Here is an 18,496-nt window from a genome sequence, read left to right on the forward strand (position 1 = left end):
TCTTACTTTTGAAGGCCCCCTTTCAATGAATGAATTCAGAGAACTGTTTGAAAGCAAGGTCAGCCGCATTAAAGAGCATATTTGTTCTCTAGTTCTCTCTTGGAAAAGAGCTGACCTGTTTTGACTGGAACAAACACTGTTAGACATAAATTGGAAAAGATGAGGACATTTGTTTAAAGTCTGTTAAGGCAGTAGTGTCATTTTAGAGGAATGGGTACTTTAAGAAGCAGGGCTATCAATTTTGCTACTGTCATTGTTAATTACTATGATTCTATAAAAAGAATTTTATCTGGAAAAGCAAACGGTAAATTGCTGTAATTATAATTGATGAATGACACAACAGGATGGAAGAACTGAGTATATTTTCAAGGGGGCTGGATGTTTTATATCTGTATGTAGTAGACAGACAAGCTGTTGAGTTGTTCTTTAAAAAATATTCTTACCACCTGTGGTGTTAATGGGTTATGCTTGAAGATCCTTTTAATGTGTTTTCTCACATTTGTTAGGAGTGCTTTAATTATGCCATTGCTCAGAATGGCTTCCAGTATGATTTAGATCCATAGTTTGATCCATGTCATGCAACTGCACAGGTAATTTTGAATCTGTACTTGAAAATTATGGGTATGTTTTTAGCAAAAGTAGGAGGATAGAAATCACTACCTTAGCTCAATTAGGTCTTCTCTGAGCATCACTTAACTTTTGCACCCTGTCACTGTCAGCTATGGCTGTCATCTCCGTGAAGCTGAGACATTCCTTCAGCTCATCTTTTCTGTTCTGGCACCTCTCTATGAGGGCCAGCTGCTTTTCAAAGAAACATACAGGGCTTGATATCTTTTGCTTAAATGAAAATTTTTGTTCTGTATAACACATATTTCCAAGTTGAACAATGTCCCTAACCTTTCAAAAAGCACATGCTGCTCCAGAGAGTGCGTGATAAGAACAGGTCTCACTGTCATTTAAATGTAAATTTGCAAAGTTTGCAGTCATACTGATTTGGATATAGTTACATTCTGAGGTGAGTAAAGCAAAAATCCTGAGACTCCAAATTTTTGTTTCCTCTCTATTGCTTGCACTTTGAATTCCACTGACACTGTTGATGGGTACTATGAACTGCAAGAGTAAATGACAATTCAGTGATGAGGTGAGAACCAAGACAATACCTAGAGACCACAGGGCAAATGCAGAAGGAGGAACATATATCTGCCCTTTGTGAATTGATAGGGCCTTCACGTGTGGAAAAAACCACTTATAATGTATTTTCAGAGTATGTGCTTGCCTAGTAGATGTCCAGCCGTGTTGGCACCAAGTGGCTTTATTGGCCATGGTAGAGCATGGCTGTCCATTGCTGATATAATCTTTCAACTAATTTAGTCTGGAAAAGAATTTAACCTTCACTGGGTTTTGCTGCTATAGTGTCTGCAAACTTGCTTCATCACTATTGCTTCTTTCATGGTTGAAATTAGTTTACAAGTTACTTGATGGAATATTGCCATTTTGTAGTCTGCATGCTTAGCATATTTTTATATGGAAAAGAAAAATAAATTACAAATGTTATTTGACATCAAAGAGATCTAGTCTGAATTAAAGTTATTTCCTGTCCTTAAACATGTTTTAAAAATGTTCTAGATATTATTCATATATCATTCATTCTAATGATGCTTCAGAGCCTAATAGTTCATTGTTTTGAGTTGTTTTTAGGGCAAGTTACACAGTAACTGCACCTAATTTGCTTCATTATGACATTTTTGTTCATTTCTTATATATATACTCCATGTTTTTTCTCTTTTCAGTTACAGAGCACTATGCCTTATTTTCACTGTGATTGATTTTGTTTACTAAAATAGTTGTAAAAATAGTTGTTTTCTAGCTTTCTACTGAGTCTGCCTTTCTTTCACATCTAAACCACTCCACAAGAGACGCAGCAATGCTATGAGCATTCCAGCTTTATTTTCCACTTATGGGCAAAGAGGCATGTTGAGCCTCACCCACCCAGAAAAAGAAAGTTGACATGATCTTTTAAAGACTCCTGTCTCGCTCCCTTTTTGAAAAATAGAAAGACATATGCCACAAGCCTTTTTTTCCTGCTGCCTGAAGTGAGTGCTGACAAATGAGTTTGCTTTTTGTGCAGTTTTTTTTTTTCTGAAGGAAATGGCCCACTGAGAAATAGAGCAAAAGTAATTTTTTTCTAAAATAGCTTTTCTGTAGAATTCCTCATTTGTAACTAGTGGCTCAAGCATGCTGGTAGGCAACTGAGTTTCGTGTCAATGCAATTTAATTATTTCCTGTGATGCTTTTCTGTCTTCTGTGTACAAAAAAAATATTCATTGCAGGTACATAAGGTTAAGTGATTTCTTGTCATATTGATGCATTGGTAAAAGTGAGTAACAAAATGCTCATTGACTTCAGCAGAGCATGAGATTCGGTGCTGGTACTCAGTTATTTACTCCCTCATTTGGACAATGTAATACTAATATTGCAGATATACCATTTACATCAGAGGATCTTTATTATGGTTGCAAAGTCAATCATGCAGAAGTTGTCAGAATTAAGTTTACCTGTGAAAACTTAATTTGGTCTCTCTTCTTCTACTGTTCTTTTCTTAATTACACAACAGCACCATGTTTTCTCCTGCTGTGTGATCTCTGCCTGTGTCAGATGATGATTGATTAATTTAATTTAATGTTCTTGATGGGTGGCTCTAGCTATAGGCACCTACTGTGCATTACTAAAACACAGATGGTTTTGAAAATTTCTAGAACACTCGTCATTCTACTCTGACTACTTAAATATTTGTTCATCTTGTCAGCGCCCCACTTGCCAAGAGTCCTTTTAAATGATGATTTTGAGATGACTTTCAAATACTTGCATAATGCTGGGTAATATCAGTGTACAGTGTTGCTTGGGATTCTGTAATAATTGGATGCACTCTGCTGTTCTGGTAAGTGTGAATGAAGATCAAAAGTGGAAATATTCAGAAAATGAGGGACATGGTAATATTATCAGCTTGAGTGACTTAAAGTTATGCTTAGTCAGTGGTAAAGTAAGGGTAAAGATCAGGCTGATTTTCTTCTGGCTTAGACCTCGTAGAGTTTTCACCTTCTCTCATGAATGCGCAAGATCCTTCCACTGTATTTATTCCATCTGTAACACAAAATTGAAGACCTGAGAACAGTTAATGGGTACAAGCACAAAAGTTGGCCACTGCAGGAGAAGTTGGGCTGTGAATTTGCAGGTTGTCAAAGTGAGATAAATGCAAGATAGATGTGAAGCAGCTGTGAACTGAAACTCTGGCTTGTCTCATGGTAGTAACATCAGGAATGGAGTTTGCATTGTGGCAGCCCCTGTAATTGTAGTCCATCTCTGTTTTGAGCACTTGGCCTAGCATTGTTTATTTTCATTTGGATTTTTGTGTAAGTAATGTTCCAAGTGTTTGAAAAAGTAAGAGGAAATCTATCTTCTATTTTCTGGTGTTGCATCTCACTCCAATGTTTCAATATATTTGCTAGCTCTCATGAACACATCCTGCTTGAACTGAAATGTTAACTGCTACTTTGAAGGGTGCTTCTCTCTCTAGGCTGAAATTGCAGGAGAAGAGGAAAACTGCCAGCTACTTTCACTGATTCCTGCTGAAAGCCATGGGAATCTTGGGTTCTTGTATGGACATCAGTGGCAAATATGTGCTAGTACCTGCAGGCTCTTGTGTGCTTCCCCCAAAATGTTTGCTCACCCTGTACTCTGCATCCTGTCCCTTTTCTGTCTTGCCTGTGTGCTCTTTCCATTTTCTGCATTTTTCCACCTGTGAAGGATGTTCATTTGTCCTGTGGCTTTTTTTTCTCCTTACCCAGCTGTCCTAGCTTCCACTGCGGATCACAGCCCCTCCTGCCATCTCCCCTTTTTGGTATTTCTCCTTCCTTTCACACTGCTGACAGTCAGGCTGACCCAAAGAGACAAAAGCTTTCCAAAGCTTTAACTTAACCAAATTTAGAGTAGTTTCACAGAGATGGCAAAGTGTGTATTTCTATTTTAAAGGCCTCTTCCCAGATTTTTAATCTCTACTCCAAAACACTGGGTTGAGGAGTTTGGGGTTTTTTTCCAAAGGGAAAGTTTTTCTGTGGGTTACAGAAGTTGTTACTAAAGCCTGTTTTTGAGAGATGGGAGGAACTATTTAGGTTGAAAACTTTCAAGTAATCCTAAGGTAGATACCTATTTATGTGAAGACAGTTTCTGAAATTCATCACAGTAACAGGGCTGAAAACAGCCTGGGATGGTTTTATAAATAGATTGTGTTATTATTCCTGGTCATGCTATGTGTGCATCAAAAAGTAATAGAACTGTTCCTGCTTTTACAGGCTACCTGCATTATAGAGTTGTTTTCTGTAAACACTGCATATTTTTGGTTTACACAGTTTCTTCTTTTGAATACTGAAATGGATGGGGAAGGCAAAATATGACTGGCTGCTACAAGATAGGAGTAGCATATTGTAATTGCTTTCCAAAAGAGTCTGGCTTTAATAGGGTGATGTCTCATTATTTTTAACCTCCATCTGCACTTGTGTTGGAAGAGCACTGGGAACAATACACAATGCATGTATTTATATCTAGAATGTAATGAAAGAGACATTCATTTCATATGGCAGCAGTCTTCTCTATAACTGTTAGAATAATATATTGTAGTGCTTTTCAGGGCTTATTTGATCAGTCCTTCCAGTGTTTTATTCCAGTTCAATAGGCAAAGAGATTTTAGCAGGTTTGTGACTTGCCTTTTGCTTAGGGGACTACAGCTGTAACAAAAAGAACCTTTGACGGTGCCTATGCATTGCTACACACCCCCTTTTTCTGTATTTCTTCTCTAATAGCACACTACACTTTCAAGAAGGAGCAGCAAGAATAAATTTCACAAACAAAAAAAATATTTGTTTAAAATTTCAAGTCTCTCATGAAAGCCTGAATTGAAGCTGAGGAGGTAAATGAAGCTAATTTTATCCATGTAGTCCCTCCAGCAAAGCAACCTACAGTTGAAGGACTACCAAGTACTTGCAAGCATGTGAAGACTGTCATTTTTTGACTTAATAAAAAACTAGAATAAAGACTATTTGTTAGATCTAGAAGAGACTTTTATGAGGGTCAAATTAGCTTTAAAGAAAGCAATTGAGCTAAGCTCATGTAATAACCCATCTAAAGTTTTCTATTCTGCTTTTTATTTTTCTTTCTGTAGCTCACAAATTCTTTTGCAATTTGTTATGAAACTTCCTCCTAAAAAGTCTTCCAAGCTGAAGAGTGGCCTACCTATCTTTATTGCATTGTGTCCACTAAGATCAAATTGGAAGCTGACCAATTCTGTGTGTTTATAGGTATGCAGCTCTAAAATAAATTACTTGGGATTACATATGTGCTATAAATAATAATAATTCTGCAGAATATGTCCTGTGGTGAGAAGATGGGAAGTTTCTGGTCAGTGTGGTCTTACCTAGGATGTACAGTTTTCACTGAGTTTAATTTTGCTATGTTAGGGTTCTAGGGAAGCAAAGCTATTTGCTCATAGTAAATAATTTCAGATGGGTGAACTGGAAAACAGCAAAGTGTAGATTTGGGGACTGCATTTCTGAGGAGGAAATTACTGCATATTTATTGCTGCAAAACCAACAGAGTGCTGAATTCCTGTCTCTGTGGTAGAATTCTAAGTAACATTTTGCACACAGAAAACCCTGCTGTGTGGGAAGTGGATGAGAAGTATATGGGACGTTGTGCTCTCAGGCCAAATTTTAAAAATTGCTATGAAAGATGTATAGATTGAAAATAAGTTGCTGGGAAAGAAGCAGAACTGTAGTTTGTGCAGGCAGTGAGACACATTTGAGTGTGTTTGTTCAGAAAACATGATTATAAGAAAAAAACCTCATGAATGTTTTCTCACTAAGGATGCCTTTCCAGGAGAGCTCAGAGGCTGATCCCAAGTGTGTATGCAAGGAAGTTGGCACTCTGACAGAGCACCGTTGTGTCTGCAGAGTGTGACAAGCTGCAGAATTTTAAAGATAAGTTGTTTGGCTCTGAAGCACAGCAGCTTACTTGCTTTCACAGATTTGTGTTACTGACTAGAATATGTGTTCTTTGGCATGTCAGAAATCCAGCAGGGCAGCAAAGATGCACAGTTGCTTTAACAGCATTAGAGAAGTGCAAGCTTCCATGGTGTGCAGTCTTCAAAAGTCTCCTGATGAGAGAAATCCTCCTGGAGTGGCAATGAGAAAGGGTGAGCACTGCATGTGAGTAGCAGCATGAGCAATAGTTAGCATTGGTGCATGGTAATCCCAGAGGGCACCCCAGCTACTGAGGAAAGCAGGTATTTTTATAGTTATGTTTTTTAGAAAAATATTGAAAATGTGGAAATATGAGAGAGCATCATCAGCAGTTGTACGTTATGGTGCATATGAGCAGCATGAGGCTGAGTTCTGCTGCTGCTAAGAAAAGCTTCCAGGTCACTGAAATATCAGCCAGTTTGAAAATCATGGGTTATTCTTCTGTCTAAAGCTCCAGTGGAGGTTTGTGATTTTTCACAAAATGAGATTAAAATGATACTCAGGAATTGAAAGACTGAATGGATGATCAAAGCAGCATAATTAATGTTCGGGCTTAATGTACTTACCATGTCCACAACTACTATCTTTGCTAGTGAAAGGTTCTTCTATGTGACCTGGGAGTCAATAGTAATAGTTACTTTTGTTGAATTTATCAAACAGCTGTGAAATATTACTTTGAGATATGGGAATAGCCTTTTTCAAAACACTCCCAAGCTGAGGCTGATCTAAAAGTCACAAGGCTTTGTTAAATGGAGTGTCAGGCTTGAGCTGATGCTGTGAACCCCGCAGGGAGCACAGCACTGATTTAGTGATGCTGCTCAGGTCTTGGGTAAGACTTGGCTGCAGTCCATCTGGCTTGCCTTGCTTGTGGAGTGAGTGTACTTTAGAATCCAGCTCATCTGGGAACAGCAAAAACCTCCTTGACCAGCACAAGCGATATGGCAGCTTGCCAGGAGCTCATAATAGATGAGAGCGTTCCCTTGTTGGAAGCAAAGCCTGTGATGGTTATTCAAGCAAATGCAATGTGTTTCCTTTAAGTATGCAAATATGGTTATTAGCCCTTGATGGAAAGTGTGGAGTGTTGGTACATTTAGCAACTCAGATCATGAGCTTGTGTAAAAGTCACAGAAATCATCATCTGGGACGTTGTTAATTGTTGAAGTATGTCAACAATTCACCTTCCCTGGGTTTTACTATTAGAATTGGCTGTGTGGGACTGTGCAAACATAGGTGACAGAAAAAGCACCTGGCCATTCAAGCCCATATAATACTTTGTCCAAAGTGTTTTGAAAATGAATTTTAACATTCCTTGCTGCTGTTCCTCCTCAGAACTCTTTGGAGAAATTAATTAAAAGTGCTGCCATCTGTTTATCTTACATTTCATAACAAGGGTAAAAAAAGAATGCCAGTACTTTTGAAGCAGCATTGTATAATTTTGTCATTAAAAATGCACGTTAAGAGTACGGTGAGTACTAGTACATTGGTTCCACTTTTGGAAAAGCACTGCAACAACAATGTACAGTTGTTACAGTGCTTTTTCAACAACATTTTAGTCCTTTTATCTTAGAAGAAAACAATTCTTTGTGAAATCCATGGGTGATAATCACTGGGTGGAGATGGCCTTCTCTGATGGAATTATTTTGTTCTAGAAGTAACATCGGGCACAGCAGTACCTGACTGCTCACTGAGCTCCAGTAGCAGCTGCATTGGCAGCTTCAAAGGTAAAATCAACCTTGTCTCAAGCTGATGCTGACAGATTCTCTGGACTCCTTTTTATTCTTTTGGATGTGGATCTCTGGGTTTTGTCTTTGAATTAATGGAGTTCATCCAAAGTTCTATCCCCTTCCTGTAAAAACTTGCCCAAAAGAGGTGGTGTAGAGGTCAAAACAGCTGAAAAGCTGTTTTTCTGGAAAAAAACCTCCATATTATAGTTCATATTTCATTTTGTTTTTAAAGTAGTCTGTGGAAGAAGAAACAGCTTACCTGTTTCATACAACTTTTTTTTCTCTTTAATTTCCTCTCTGCCCCCCCCCCTTTTTTTTTTCTCTTTTAAATTTCCCTCCCACCCTCTTTTTTTTTAAAGAAAAAAAGCAATGTTTTCATAAGACAGGCAATCTTCTTAATAGTAAGTCCTGATAGAAGAACATGTGGGGTAATTATCTTACTTTCACCAGTTATATTTGTTTTCTCACAATGTAAATTCATAGTGTAATTGGTTATTTCTGCAGTGTAAAATTCATGCAATTAAGATGATTTTGCTCTCTGTACTATATTACCTACTGTATTTCACTTGGCTTAATGGAGAAGACAGAAATTTCACCCTGCAGGTGATATTTTGTAGTTCTTGTAATATATGGCAGATGCTGATTACAGAGGCTGTAAAAGGGGAGAATTGGATATTAGAGAAGATAAATAAGAGTGGGGGAGGGGACTGAAGGGAAGAGACAGTATTTGCAAAGACCTTGAGGTAAGCTGCTTTCAATGTACTGTTTAAGCTTTAATGACCCTTATAGAGATTCTAGCAACAAAGTAATGGCCAACTAGAGGAATTAAAGGCCTCAGGTGATGATCTGAACAGCAAAAGCTGACAGAGGCTATAAATGCCATTGGAGTTTGACACAGGCTCTGCTAGGAGGAAGTTTTTTTTTCACAGTGTCTGTGAATGTGTGGTTGATCAATAAGGTTTGAGGAAAGAGCTGGTGAAAACCTCAGTTACTTCAGGTGAAATCTTCTTATGGTTTCCCCAGGTTACAAGTTCTTATTTCTGTTAGAAGATACCTTTCAGAACAGTTATTCTTTATCTTTTTTGTGTATCCATACCTTTTTCCTGCAGCAATTTCTCATCGTTGTCTTTAAAAAAAACCCAACATATCCAAATCTCTGTGAGCTTTAGTTCCAAATAATTGTCCAAGTTCTAAGATGAGCATCCCTTGAAAATTGCTCATGGCTCTTCTTTTCTGATAAAGGCCTCTATTTAATTTGTGGGATATTAACAGTTTCTAGACATGCACTGATCTCAATTCTTATTTGTAATTACAGTAGCTATTTTACAGCCCAGTGGCAACAAAGAGCACAGGAAAGACTCCTCTGTGCTGGCTGTCTAAATAGCATGAGCTTTGGAGTGCAGGCTGAAGTAAGTTCTTTTGAAATTTTTCTTCTCACCTCTTCATCCAGGTTGTAGGGTTGCCTCATTCTTGGACAAAAAGTTTCCTTGCAGGTTTGCAGTCCTGTCTTCATGATGTCTGTGATGATAGTCTCTTTGAAGCAGCTTTGTGGTATTTCCTCTTTGCTGTCTGCCTTCTGCCTAGGATGAATTCCTGAGTTTGATGCTAAGGATGCTTGTGGAGGACCGCTGATGCAGCCAGATGCCATGTTGCTTTTGTGTTGCTTCCTAGAGTGATTAACTTGTCAGATTGATCTCCTAAAGACCAGAATGAGAGATATGTACTTATCTTAATTCAAAGCCAGCTGACCCCTGGAGTTACCTCAGCCTGATAGAAAACCCTGAATAGGACAGCAAGGGGTAGCAGTGCTGTGGCAGCACTGGAGCTTCCTTTGAGCACAGTAAAGGATTGAGACACACGTTTGACCTTTCATTTTTTTTTCTTTGACAAAAGTAGAAGGGTGAGAGAAGAAAGTTCCACATTATTCAGTTTAGAAATGTGCCACTCATTTGCATGTCTTTGTATCTATTATTTACTTGCTAGGGTGACTGATAGTCCTGCTCAGATGTGTGCATGAGATGACAAGGCACTGACAACAGAACGACATTGGTAACAACACATGGCTTGTCAGCATATATTGCTAAAATATGCCACATCTTGTGGAACATTAAATATGTAATATGGAATGAACATTAAATATGTATTAGGTTGTCAAAAAAATTAGTGAAGGAGATTACCTGAAAGTTCACTAGATAAGTCTTTGTCTTTTCTGAGAACATGAGCTAGTACCTTTAAAAAATTAGTGAGAAAATACAATGTATTTATTCTCAGGGGCTAATACAAATGATTCATTAAATCTGTTATATTTGAGAGAAGGGAGTATTATTGCTTAAAACTCTTTTCTCAGGATGGACGCTGCACTTAATTTAAACAGCGGCTCTGTTGTGTTGGATAGGAAAGATTATGCTTTGAAAAGACATGCTTGACTTTTGTCTGAGAGAAAAAAAAAAACTTTGAGTGTAGGAGTGCTCTTGGTGTCTGGTTGCTCTGACATGAGTGATTCACTTAGAGGAGGCTGTGTAAAGGAAGAATGTCTTGCTCCAGCTTGTTTTGGCCTCAGAGTAAGGCTGAGTTTGACCAGCAAGGAGGAGAAAATAGCATTGAATGGGAAGGTGTGATCTTCAAAAACTGGATGCGTGAAACTCATGAACATAGAAGATGCTAAAGTACAACTATTAGTTGTCAGGTTATGAAGATCATTTAAGTCACTAAAAAAATCAATATAAAACGTCTGGATACTCTTAAAGATAATATGTATGTTTTGTTTTTCAGCTTCTCTTTTGAAAGGATTGAAACATGCAAACATTGTGCTGCTTCATGACATCATTCACACCAAGGAGACCTTGACACTTGTGTTTGAATATGTGGTGAGTAAAGCGACTGTATGTTCTAGATATGGTCCAGAGTGTATTAAATTTTATGAAGTGCTCTCTTTACCATCAGTGATCTATGAATCAGGCCAAAATAACCCTTTACTTTATTCAGGAGAGTGATGGCTATGAGATTTTGCTTTGTAGTGGAGTAGGCTAAAAGCTGGGTTTAACCAGATTCAGAGATGGAGAAGTGGCTGCTAGGCTCTTGAAGGGCCTTAGACTGCTGAGTTGACTTTTCAAACGTACTCTGCTTCCTAGTTATAGTTTGTTTTTTGAAGCTTTTTCTTTATTGGTGTGATCAGGTAACTTTAAATAGGTGAGAATAATGTAGGGAAAAAACAAGACTGAAATGCTTAACAGGTAGCTCCTTGATGAAAAGCTTATATCAAGTTTAAATTGCCTTTTTTTGTGTGATTGGCTTGTGCAGAGTGTCTTTTTATAAGTGATATCAATACAAAAAGTCTGATGCATGTAATTTAGAATTTGGGATTTTTTTAGTTTTTCCATGACTAATGCTTAACCTATTAATTAAAATTTCAATTTACATAGTAGACAGTGTAATTGTGTTGAGAGTATTACTTTCCAAAGTACCGGCCTTGGCCTCCTAATTAATCTTTTTAGTTTTTCTGAGACAAACATATGGCATTTATGTAGAACTACTTCAGCATTTAGCTGTGGACTTATGCAATGTACTATCATAATTAACCTGCCAGTTTTCACAGATGGGTCCAAGAACATGTAATGTAAAAGGAACAAATGACTTTAGACACTGTTGTATTTTCAGTATAATATCAGCCATTGTATTCTATATAAGACACTGTTTATCAAGTACAGTGATTGCTAGCATTACTCTAAATACAACTCTACTTAAGACAGATGAAATTATTTTGTGTGTTTTTTGGGGGCAGGCCTTAATTTTTCCATGACAATGCACACAGCATCAGAGAATCCTGTCTGGAGAAGCCCTTCACCTTGTGTGTTTACATAAATGTGCTGTGCTGTGAGGTTGAGGGAATTCAGCTGCAGCAGCCTGCTGAGCATTTGATACAGTATGTATTTTTTTACCTCGGGTATTGGAACACTAATAAAAATTTAATTCCTTTTTTAAAATTCAGTAATTTTCCTCCTCCTGACTTACACACTGAATTAACATAGGAAAAGCCTTGATAGTTAATTTTATTTAATGGTCAGTGTATGCTTATTTGCATATCTTTACATGAATACATTTTGCAATCCCATTTATCAGCAGCTGTATTCTTCAGAACTGGTTGAGAAATTAGATGTATAGAATATGTTTCTCCCTAAAACAGATGGACTTGCCTATTACACTAATTTCAAATGGATGGATTTTACATTTTGCTTATTCCACTGATGCAAGTTTCTGGATTATATATCCAGGAAGGTTGTTTAAGAAAAGTTGTTTAAGACTCTGGCTCGCAACCATGCACTGACACAGATTAAGCTTCATGCAGTGACACGTTTTTCTGGATTCACTAAGCTGTTTTTCAGTGAGCAAACAGCCCTGCTGAAGGTTGCACCTTTTGGTTCCAATGGTGTTTGGTAGCTATTGGGGCTGTTTGAGAATCTCATTTAGTAATGGTTTCTAGCAACTGATCCAAGTAATATTTTAGTGTTTAGGCTGGTAGGCAGTCTCTCAAGGTGCTGCTGGGGAAGAAAGGAAAGATACTTTAGTCTCTCCAAACAGCATAAAGACTGTATAATGACATTGTAACATGCTCCTGTGCCTTGAGATGACAGAATTTATTTTAGAAAGTCTTTTTTCCTTGTTTGGTAGTGTAAAGTTACAGTCTGATCAAGCAGTGGATGCTATCTGATAATGCTTGAGAATGGCCACATAACCTGAAATGAATTCTTGTGGGTGTGCATGATACAGGCTTTAATTGCATGATTGCAAGGATCTCATTTGTTCCTTTGGTTATAGAGCTTCCACTCAGTGCATGGTGTGAATGTGAAGAGGCAAAAATTACAGTTGCCCATTTAAAAGTACAAATTTTGGCTAGTTGAGTATGAAATCTAGCTGTGTAATTGGTGTTACTGAGCTCTGTATCTGTAATGTCTGATTTGTTATTTTAACATCTGTATGTGGTTTAGCTCAATCATATGAGTAATTTGCACTGAAAGAAGTCAAAATGTTCATGTGATTAAAATTACATGGTGATGTACGTTTTTGAATGACTGAATCCTAACCTAAAAGGGATTGAATTTGATTTATTTCATAAAGGGATATCATGGAACTGATACACTATTGCCATTGATTACTACTGACCTTTTCAAACATAATAAAAGACATCTGAGTGAGTTATCTTAGGAATGAACAGTTAGTGATCCGAGAGTTCTCAGAAAATGGGAACTTTGGGTTACTAGGTTGGAGATGATTCCTTGGGGAAAATAATACTGGTGAAATGTCTGAGGTTAACAGAGGTGTTTGGTTTCAGCATTGACCCTGAAAGAGTAGAATAAAATTTAATTTCATGTAGCAGCACCTTAAATTCCAAAATGCATTATGGTAGTAAGTTAAATGCTGAAAGCAGAATAGCCTCTGAAAGGGAACATGGCAGTAATTAAAATCTCTGAGTCCCTGAAATAAGTTTTCTTTTAAATATGTATGTGTGTCATGTGAAGACATGACAGAGTTTTCTACCTTTAACCTTGGTGGTCTGCAAAGCCAAGAAAAGTTAATCTTTAAAAATTCTGTCTGATAGTTGAAGACTGGGAGAAATTTATTCTCCATACCAACATTTTGGTGCTGAATGTGGAGCTGAACATTTATGTGGGAGAAAGGGAGCTTACTCTTTTTCAATGAAAGAACTTTGTAGAAAATAGTTGAGAATACAGTACCTTCTTACTAAGGCATATGTTAACTCTTACACCAGCATATTGCAAAGCATGCTTAGAGCTCAGTTTTATCACTGGATGCCTGAGAGGCATTGTTACCTGGGGAGTTTTGGGAATGAACAGCTTGGAATTTCCTCTACAAAACCTGAATGGCTGATAGTCTTTCATGTATAAATAGTAAAGAAAATTATTTCTGTATAGTTAACTGGGATGTGCTAAGCAAGGCCTGAAAAAGAGATTTTGATGCTTTGCGTCTGCTGTGTGAGACTGAAGTGACTCCCCAAAGTAAAAGGTCAGTTCAGCTTCACAGTTCAGTGGCGGCATACGACTGCTCACAAAGATTTTGTTCCCTTCCTCACCAGGCTCTGGTTGGGTGTTAGTTTAGGTGATCTTATGGGGATGGTGGCTTTAGTGCCAGTGTCACTGGTGTGGCCAGCTTTGCCCAAGGAGGTGGTGAATTTAATAGGTGAGATCTCTGGAGATGGCTTCACATCTGTTTGCTCTAAAATGATCATTAGCTGCTGCCGTTTGCTGCTTCACTTGTTTATTTAGAAGGAAGATGACTGAATTTAGAAACCTATAATTGCTGAAAGGCAATCCTAAGCAAAACATATTTGCTACAGGCTTGGTAGAATGATAATGAGGTTTTTAGTATTATGCATAATTATGTAAGTATATTATTATCAATAAATGAACCAGCAGCTCGTCCTATTCCTAGCATGTAAAAGTGAGCTTGTATAGCAATACTTTGCATCATGCTTTCAATATTTATGAACTAGGTTTGCAACAAGAACAGATACTTATAATTGGAAGGATGAGTAATGAGCAATATTATGTCTGCCTCAATGGTGAAAAAGCTCCAGAGTAATCTAATAATGTAATTTCAACCCAAGCATTTTCAATTGCCTTGCCTATTTTAATATTTGTGTATGTTTTTGCTTCTAAAAATTCCTTTCCATTAAAGAAGAACATTTAATTTTCATTGCTTCATTACAGCAGCTAAAATAGGTTGTTATACAATGAGCTTACTTAATAAAGTTAATTAGTTACATTTCCCTCCCATTTCCTGTAACAAAAAAATAGGTGTGAGTTTCTCATTTTAAAGCTTATTGGAATTTGCCTTTATCAGAATTAAGAATTACACAGCTGAGATTTTGAATTTGTCTTGGGACAAATTTGTCTTACATAATACTTAGAAAGTATAATGTAAGAAAATGGGCAAAATTAATCATGTGCAAGGATCAAAAATTTTTCCATTAAAAAATTTCAATTTCTTATAACTTTGGATAATTTGGATTGAAGACTACTATTGTTTTTCCGTTTTTATTTATTTTATTAGGGAGCAAGTGTTGAAACCAAAGGTATGATGGCATTGATTGTTTGTGAAAGCAAACCAAAAAAGCCACTTTTTTTTTTTTAGTGGGTGAGAGAGCGGGGAAAATCAGTAGTATCCCAGAGCTGCTTTTGAGCTGTTCTCACGAGGATCCTTCAGTGATGTGTAATACCTAGGGAGAAACTGGGCACAAGAAGGGAGGAGTCGTCTCCTAATCCTTGACTTCAAGTGAATCTTATTTGGAGCCTGAATTAGATGATTTTGGTGTGAAAGTAAAATGATGGGTGATTTTCTTCCCCTTTGAAATCAAGGTGGCTGTGCAGCTATGGTCAGCAAGGCCTGAAAGCTGGGGAAGCTCTGCACAAAGCCAGGTGCGTGCAGTCACCCTTGCTTGCTGTGGACGTGCTCGTCCTCCCTGGCAAGGAGCAGCCACCCAGGGCTCTGCCGTGGCAGCAGCTGAATTTAGGATTTTCTGTTTACCTTGACCAGAGAAGGAGCTGCTCCCCTGTAGCTTAACCCTGACTCGTGCCCCAGGCTTGCCATAAGTTGCATTGCTTAAATTGCAGTGAAAAAGATGACAGATCAAGGCTGAGGGTAAACAGAGAGAAAGGAAATCCTGTGCTATTGAGAGGAGGCAGTAAGGGAATAGTGCTCTTGGGAAAAGCCTTGTTTTTCAAGTTTTAATGAGCAGATCAGAGACAGGTGCTGCTGATGTCCAAATATAGGCTGGAGATGCAAACAAAATAGGCTTCAGGAGGGAGGGATTGAGGTGGGATTTCAGAAGGAAAGTGTTCAGTGCTTTGCTGAGAGGTTAAGGTTCTGCCAGACATGGGAATTGGTAGGAAAGAAGGAATGAAAAGTTTATTTAAATTTAAATAAAAATACTCCTACTAGGCTAAGAAGTTTGCATATGTCTAGCAAGAGCAGATGTTACTCATGCAATATTCTTGAGCACGTGGTGTTACTCTTGGGGGTGGTGCTGTGCAGGGCCAGGAGTTGGACTTGATGGTCCTTGTGGGTTTCTTCCAATTCAGCCTGTTCTGTGATTCTGTGATCCCATCTTTGCTGGATTTCAACGTGTTGTGTAGACTTCATATGGAGGGCACGTGCTGATCAATAGATATATTAATAAAATTAATCAAGATTTACAATCCAACAGGCTGGAAGGCTGTATGTATCTGAATAATCAATTTTTTAACAGTTTAACAGTACAATTTATTAACAGTTGGTAAATATAGGTTAGATTTGTGGTGTGCTGTGCATCATTTAATAATTAGCATCTATTGATTATTCTTCTTTTTATTAAGTATTAACACTTGCATTCAATGTAAGTATTAAAAGAAAAACCCAAAATAATACACACAAAAAAATCAGAGCATGAGAAACATCAAGAGTTGGGCTGACAGATGAAATACTGGAAATCCCATGAGATATTCTGCTTTCTGACAGATCCCAATTAGTTTTTTCCTAAATTACAAATAAAAGTTCAAGTGTCATTGCAGTCCCTCAAAAACACATACATGTAGTGAGATACATGTGCATAGGAGACATGCCAGTGATGAAACTCTACTTGATCCAGGTAAGGCCACCATCCTAAAGGGTAAATTTGTAAACACAAGAAAGACATGAATCAGCTGGAGACCTGAGGGGGAAAAAGACAAGCGTGAGTAAACATTGAGAATAAAGCCTTCTAAGGAAAAGTCAAAGTAAGCGGGGCTCTTAAGAGTTGGGGATAAAAAAAGGATGAGACATTTACAACCTTTAAATATATCATGGAGAAAGTCAGTGACCTATTTCTATGTGAATGGTTAAGAGGATGAAAAAGAAAATCTGAAATTACAGTAAGGAAGAAAAAGATTAAACTCAAGGAATGCTCCTTTCATGCTAACAATAACAAAGCACTTCAGAAGCTACTATGGGGTGAAGGTTTGTCTAATACTGTCAGTTTTTAAAGAACAATTCAGGCAAATAATCAACAGAATTCTGTCATTGATAATAGATGGAGGTAAGATTTTTTTTAAGTCCTTTCTATATTTATCTTTCTGCATCATGACTTTCATCAGCAAAATAATAATACCTTCAGTCTTTCAATGAAGTTAATATGCTGTTGCTTTCCTGTGTCAGGAACCAAAGAAAAAATATACCAGTTTATTTTACTACTTTAAAGTTTTAAAAAATAAATTCTTCTAGTTATGTGCTTTTTGTTTGTTAGTGCATATGAGGTTTTTTGTTGGACTCTTTAATAATTATTACTATGTTATAGATTTATACACAGCTCTATCATCAGTAGTTCTGGTGGCATCCCACATATTCCTTATCTTTTTATTTCTGTCATGAACTGGCATTCTCTAGTTCCCTCTGTGTGGCTACAATTGAATTATCCATGGTCAGTGCCATGCCAACATTAATGTGGATACTTGTCTAGTGTGGCTATATGTGGATTTTCAGCCTCCCTCCCATGTATGCGTTCTGCTTACATGGTCCTGAAGCAAGCACTCTCGCCAGGAGCTTATGGGTATCTTCCATGCTCTAACAAGAAACTTTCTTGTATCTTCAAATTTTTATTATATTTATTTTTGATTGTTTGTTTGTTATATGTGCATATTGTGGTCAGTGTTGTGGAAGCTCATTGACATAAATTAGAGAAAAATTGCACATGCCCATCCTTGTGGGCACATGTGTTACAGCTTGCAAAAATTGTCCCAACTCTGTGCATTTTGAGGTCTCCAAGTCCATCACAGTTTGCACAAGCTGATGATTTGGTGCTAGGTTTTGATCGCACTAAACAGGAATTCCTACTTATTTTTGCAATGTCATTGTTTTGTTCAGATAATCTCACTAAATTAAGTTGGTTTTGTCTCCTTAACCTGATTTACTAAGAACACAAAGCTGATAGAATTATTAAGGTGGACAGACAATAAGGAGGAGGATAAACTGGTGTCTTTAGAAAACTGTGTTTTGTTGAAGAGCTTTTAGTTCAGCAATTCTCTCCTTAGTGGTGTGTGTTTCACTTGTCTGTAAGGAACAAGATTAATCTCTGTGGAATGAACAGAGGCTTTGTATCCATAAATAAATTTATCTTTTCTAACAACAGCCAAAAATCAGACACCGGTGTATCCCTTTTTCTCTCTTGGATTTTCAGATATGTTTCTATCTGTATTACATACTCCCCCACCACCTAGTCTCCTTTTCTATATAGTATTGTTCATGTATTTTGAAGTATGCTTATCTTTCTTGACAATGTGAGAGAAATCCAAGACACTCAAAACATCTGTTAGCAGAATTGTTTTCTTTATGAGTGTCTTGTGGGGCAGTTTTTTCTTCCTTGATTCCCTAATACAGATCTTTCCCCTGCTGCTCAGCCCAGCTGGTGCTGCTGCCTGCTGCTGTTTTGCTGGAAGTTGCTTAGGTATCACCCAGAGATACCTTGTAGGGTATTTTTTGTTAGCATGGGTAACACTGTGTCATCTCATAGAGGGAAAAGATTGAATTATAGAAAGCCACAGAAATACATGAAAATAAAAGTCTGACATTTTTGAAGATACCAGTGACATGAAATAAGTTTAAACTGTGGCACAGTAATCTGCAGAGTGCTTAGGTTGGAGACACACACCATTTAAAAAGAATTAGCTTTTTTTG

The 18,496-nt window shown here is 37.5% G+C and overlaps 1 protein-coding gene across 6 annotated transcripts in view; it reads left to right on the forward strand.

Annotated features, from left to right (window-relative positions):
• CDK14 (cyclin dependent kinase 14) overlaps positions 1–18,496 on the forward strand; it is a 351,806-nt gene that overhangs the window by 122,445 nt on the left and 210,865 nt on the right. For all 6 annotated transcript variants that reach the window (XM_058021900.1, XM_058021892.1, XM_058021917.1 and 3 more), the window contains one exon: positions 10,568–10,662. In XM_058021900.1, the coding sequence (XP_057877883.1) occupies positions 10,568–10,662 (95 nt within the window). The remainder of the gene's footprint in view (positions 1–10,567; positions 10,663–18,496) is intronic.

Source organism: Melospiza georgiana, chromosome 1 (genome assembly GCF_028018845.1).
Source record: "Melospiza georgiana isolate bMelGeo1 chromosome 1, bMelGeo1.pri, whole genome shotgun sequence".
NCBI classification, from domain to species: domain Eukaryota; kingdom Metazoa; phylum Chordata; class Aves; order Passeriformes; family Passerellidae; genus Melospiza; species Melospiza georgiana.